This window comes from Athene cunicularia, unplaced genomic scaffold, assembly GCF_003259725.1.
Source record: "Athene cunicularia isolate RWA unplaced genomic scaffold, athCun1 chrLGE22_part1, whole genome shotgun sequence".
NCBI classification, from domain to species: Eukaryota; Metazoa; Chordata; class Aves; order Strigiformes; family Strigidae; genus Athene; species Athene cunicularia.
In genome coordinates, this window is record NW_020799534.1 from 611,817 (window position 1) to 617,350 (window position 5,534).

The following is a 5,534-nucleotide window of genomic DNA, read 5'->3' on the forward strand; positions in this document are numbered from 1 at the left end:
TTTTTTTTTTTTTTTTTTTTTTGCAATTAATGGGACAAATAATTTGTCCAGATGGTGGTGTTAAGTGCACGCAGCAAGAAGACAGCCATTTCGCAACAGATGGCGGCAAGGAAATGAAATGGTACTGCCGACCTGCCGAACGTCTGCCACAGGAGAAGCAGCCCACTCCGAAAGCTGAAGCACGCCGCCAAACTGCATTGAGCCTGACATTATGAAATGTCTGTTTAATCGTCTAGCGCACTAATTGGTCTCTTTGCACGGCACCAAAAAAAAAAAAATATCTCTCTCTCCTCTTCTCTCCACGTTATTTGAGTCGTCCCCCACGGGGCAGGCCTGAACAGATCGACGCCTTGCACGGAGATAAATACAGTGGTTGGAGCAGGGATGTTGTACCTGCTGCAGCCTTTTGCCACTCCAGTTGTGCCAGAATAAATCTGTGGTTCTGAGAGAGGCTTTTTGACTTGGGCTGGGCTGGGTAGGGGTGGATAACAGCGAGGTCTGGCAGGGGCAGCAGCCTTCGCTGCTCCTTATGTTGGCAAACCCCGAGGCTCTGAGAAAAGCCAACACGTGTGTTAAGTTTTGGGTACCACAAGCTTTAGGGGCAGCTTGCCACTTCAGCTCAAGTTCCCAAAGCTCCTCGGTGAGGAGCAACAAAGCGGAATTAAGTTGCAAGGATGGGGATGCTTTTGAGTCGTCCCCCCTCGCCAAGAGCTGGCGCATGGGATCCTGCTGCTCCTCATCGCTTTCGGGGAGCGCGGGAGCAGGCAGAGCTCGGCACAGAGACAGCTCTGGTTTTCCTTTCCCCACAGCCTAAACCCGGAGCACCGCAGCCCAGCGGCCCTCCCCGAGGAGCAGGACACAGCAGCCAGCCCCATCTCCTGCCAGGAGTGTCCATTCACCCCAGAGCAAACAGTGAGTACCCGGGGCTGCCGCCTCTCCCCGCGCTGCCCTGGAGATCGCTGCAGCCGCCCCACGGGCTTTTGGCTCCGTAGTCCCTGCACAGCAGCCCAGTGCTCCCCATCCACTCCGGGCCCTGCTCTGTGGTGGCTCCACAAGTGGTTTTGGGTTTTGGACGTGCCCCGGTTGTGCAGGAGGGGGGTCCCCACAGACCGCACACCCCCCGGCCACCCCTTCCCTTCCAGCTGCTGTCACTGTGCCCTCACCCACCTGTTTGGGATCCCAGTTTGGACTCAACCACCTGCTCTAGTGGGGACTCCTGTGTGCCAGGCGTAGTGGGGAGCTGGGGAGGGATCCCTGGGGCAGCCACGGTGCCAGAGAGGTGATGGGGCGACATCAGGAACCTTTCCCACCTCTTCTAGGCTCAGGTGTAGGAAAAAGCTGCCACAACATGCTGGGGGGCTGCTCCTCATTAGCAGACCCCCCGAGGGCTGCTCTGCTTGTGCCAGGCTCCATCCAGGCCAACGTGGTCTGGTGGTGCAGAGAGAAGGTGAAGTGATGTACAGCAGCTACCTGGAGCAAGTGGGTCACAGCCCAGGGGGTTGAATTCATTAGGACACAGGGCCAGAGCCCCCCCTGTACCCCCAGCAGCTCTCCCCATTGCCAGCCGCTCTCTAGAGAGGTTCAGAAAGCTCTGGAGCGTTTTCCTGCCCTCGCTGGCTCTTCTTGCAGCAGGACACTTTGCACCTCTGTCCTGCTCTGCCCGCGCTGCCTGCCCCTTGCAGCCAGCACAGAGAGCCCTTGCTTGGGCTTCCTCGCCGGTCGCCGGGCTGTGGCTGTTGGAGAGCTCATTAACTTTTAATAATGCCAGCTGCCTGCATAAGCCACTCGCTCATCCCTTGCTCTGTTCTCTGTTGCACTAGAATAAATTGTTAATTAAACTGTGCACCGGCATCCCAAGGTGTTTGTCTGCTCTAAAGCTAAGGCCAGGTTTAAAAATTCACAGCAGCGACTGGAGATCAGTCACCGGCTGCTCTAAAAGTCCTCAGTGAGTCTGACAGCGGGGCTGGTTCTGGGTCCTGCAGGAATTTTTGGGTTGAGCCTGGCAAGGCCGAGGAAAAGGGAGAGCTGGGACGAGTGGCTGATGAAGGAGATAGCCCCGTCTCTGCTCGGACACCGAGTGTCACTTCACTGCAGATAATAAATAACAAGCAGTGTGTACAAATGCCAGCCTAAGGGAATTAGATGTGTGGCCCCTGTTGAGTATCAAATGAGAATTTGACTCTTAATTCAATTTAGGCCCCTTTGGATCAACAGGATCTGAATAACTATGTTTACTAATTACATACAAATGCCAGCTCCGGCTCAGGATACGCTCGGTGGCCTCAGCAGGAGCCTGGTGGCTTCTGAGACGCAGAGAAACGATAAAGGGCTTGTAAAACGGTGCCGGGAGATGTTTCCCGGATCCTGGAAGTGCCTCCTGGGCTGACGTGACAGGCCGATGTATCACAGCGCGCAGAGCAGCAGGGGATGCCCGCACCACGCTGGTTTCCCTGGCAGAAGTAAAAACCAATGGATGAAATGCACGGATGCAAGTTTGGGGCTGAAATTCCCTTTTGGATGAGTTGTGAGCCCTGGGGATGCTCTGCCTGAGCTCTGCTTCCTCTAAGCTTTGCAGAGACTGCCAAGGGCTGAGCAGGCTGGTCCGTGCAGTGGCAGCGTCCCTGGAGGGGCAGGGACAGGATCGGGCGGGGGGGGGGGGGACGACACACGACAGACACGGCCCAGCGGTCTGAGACAGCTCGAGCAGGGGGAGCTGGGCACTGGCTGCACCCCCCAACACCAACATGCCCCCAGGCTCCCCAGCACTTACACAAACAAGGACACCTTTGCACGTGCATCAAGTAATTTTGAATGTCATCCAGGCTGGCTGGTTAAATGCATCCCTGAGACGTTCCTAATAAAAAATTCATAAGCCTCTTATAAAGGCAATTATGCTTCTGCAAGGCAGCGAGGGGACAATACGTGATCAAATGAGTTAATGAAGGGCATTGGAAGAGGAAGAGTAGCCTTCCAACAGGTGTGCTGAGCCCCTTCCCTCCATCACCAGTTTAATGAAGTATCCCCATCAATTTAGGTCCCTTCAGAAAAGAGCAAATTGTCTCTCCTACTCCTTGTAGCAATCATCAGGGCCCTGGGAGAGCTGCGGTGTCATGTGAAGACTCTGGAGACCTGCTCTGGGCTTCAAATAGGAGGCACAGGCGGCTTCACATGATCCATGCCTGTTTTTTGGGGGTTTTCCAAGGAGGCTGTAGGAATTGCATCCTCATTTCCAAAAGGAAGAGAAGAGGGGGAAAGGCTTGGCCCTTGGAATAACCTTCCCTTGCTCTGCTGCTCCCATCTTTGATGCTCGTGCAGTAAATGACACTACCCCATGGCTGGGACCTCTTTACCAAGAGGCCTGGAGGTGGTGGGAGGTACCTGAGACCCCAAAGCCACCCTGGGGAGGAGCGTGTGTCCCCACAGCACAGGGCAGCAGGACGTTAACAAGCTCTGTGCTGCTCCAGATCGCAGCCAGGGCCAGCACAGAGCAGGAGGGTTGGTGGGAGAGCCCAGGTTTGCTTCATGCCCCGGCTCAAGGCAGTATGTGAGCCCCGAGGCGCTGTCTGGGTTGGTGACAGACCCTCCCGTGTCCTGTCCTTGCAGCATGTGGAAGGTCTGAGCCCTCTCCCACTTTGCCGGGACACCATGGACACGGAAGCCGTGCAGCCCCAGGAGGCCTCGCTGACGGTCAATGAGCAGGTACGGGCATCCCAGCTCCATCCCCTTCACCCCGGGGTGGGGAGTTGGGGCTTGGAGCCCCACTGTGTGCCCCGACTTGGGTTGAGAAACCTTCTCCCTCCTGCCCCGTGCTCACCCCATTTGCCCCCACACTTGGGCACACAGATGTTCAGCCCCATCTGCTGGAGCTTGGCTGCCTCATCTTGGGGTTTTTTACCAACAGAGGTGTGAGATCCTCGTCCCACAGCCTCACTGTTCCCAAGAGATCTTTGCTCCTGGCTTTCGTGTCTGCAGCCACAGGAGAGCTGGAGGAGGAGCAGGTGTCTCTGCTCCTCACGTTCTGTGTCTCCCTGACATGGAAGAAATCAGATTGTGGTTTGGAGGGTTCACCCGACCCCGAGTCAGAGCCACGGGGCTGTAGATCCGCGCTCGCTCTGCGCTGGGGCTGGCTCTGCCAGGGGGGCTGCAGCCACCAGCAGCCGTGTTTTACCTGCCACGTGCTGTGGGGCCATCAGAGCCCAGAAGCTGCTGGTTAACGAAAGCAGCGAGGTGCTGGGGGAGCTGCGATCCCTCCTCAAGGGGATGGGATGGGCTCATCTTGGTTTGGTTTAAGGGTCACCCTAAAACATGTCCTGCGGAGGGGGGGGGAGCTACTTCACTCCCAGCATGTCCTGGGGGACAGCGCTGCGGGGTTGGGCACCCAGAGATGGAGGACATTTTGGGGCACATTTGCAGGTTATTGTCATGTCCAGCCACGAAACCATCCGAGTGCTGGAGGTCGGCGTGGACACCCCGCTCCCGGCCGAGGAGGACCGGAAAGCTTTGGAGATACCCCCAGGGGAGGTAGCACGGGGCTCCCCGAGAGAGACCAGCCACCCAGGCAGAGAGGACAACAACCCCCCCAGCACCCAGAGCTCCTGCAGCGGGGAGGCGGCCGGTAAGTCACCTCCTGCCCCAGGGCTCGTTCCAGGGCTGCCCTGGTCCCTCCGTCCCTGCGAGCGCAGTTGGGCTCAGGACCCGCTGGGTCGGGGCCCTGCTCTGGATCATCCCTGTGCCCAGCTGGGTTAGGAGTCAGCAAAATGATTCCTCCTCCAGGAGCTGGTGGGGAAAAGTTTCCTGCATGGAGGATGGCGCTCCGACACGTGCTTAAAGCAGGGAGGACATTTGTCCATGAGGTGTTTTGCTGGGGAGCTCAGTTTTCCCGCAGCCAGGCTTGGGTTTCCTCTCCCCCTCGCCCCGAGCTGGCTGCGGGTGCATCCCTTCTGGCACAGGAATGCAGCTCTGGAGATAAGCCTTCAGGGAGAGGGATCCCACTTTATTCCTTCCTGTTTTTTGGCCAGCGCTTCTCCCGCAGGTCCATCCCGGATCCGCCTGCAAGCGCCCCTGTCCCATCCCCTCTCCTGCCCCTCTTGTAAATAAAATCAGATTTTTCTCTGGTTGTCACCTCTGTGCCGTATTCAGAGCACGGCCAGATCTCCATGTTTTTGCCAAAAAAAAAAGCAGGCAGGATTGTAGCGGGTTTGAGCCCGGTTGATCAGCTGTGGGGGGATGTGGGGTAGGGGGGAACTTTGTAGAGTCGGGCTGAGGGTTGGACACGATGACCCCGAGGGGATTTTCCAGCCTGAATGATTCTGTGACTCTGTGATAGGAGGAGGCGAGTGTCTGCGTGCTGGGGGATGCTCTGGCCCTGCAGGCTGGGGGGGAGGAGAGGCACAACCTCGCTGCCCCGTAGCACCGTGTTTGAAATCTGGGAAGTGCTGGGCATTATCTGTGCTCGGGATAGGAGACTTGTAACTCCCCAAAACAAAAACTGAGAGAAAGATAAGGGATGGGGGGGGGGGGGGGGGGGGGCCCCC

General features: G+C 57.4%; 1 protein-coding gene across 1 annotated transcript in view; it reads left to right on the plus strand.

Moving 5' to 3' along the window:
• TFCP2 (transcription factor CP2) overlaps positions 1–5,534 on the plus strand; it is a 41,021-nt gene that overhangs the window by 9,920 nt on the left and 25,567 nt on the right. The window contains exons 3-5 of the mRNA XM_026867626.1: positions 810–912; positions 3,604–3,699; positions 4,414–4,615. Coding sequence (XP_026723427.1) covers positions 810–912; positions 3,604–3,699; positions 4,414–4,615 — 401 coding nt within the window. The remainder of the gene's footprint in view (positions 1–809; positions 913–3,603; positions 3,700–4,413; positions 4,616–5,534) is intronic.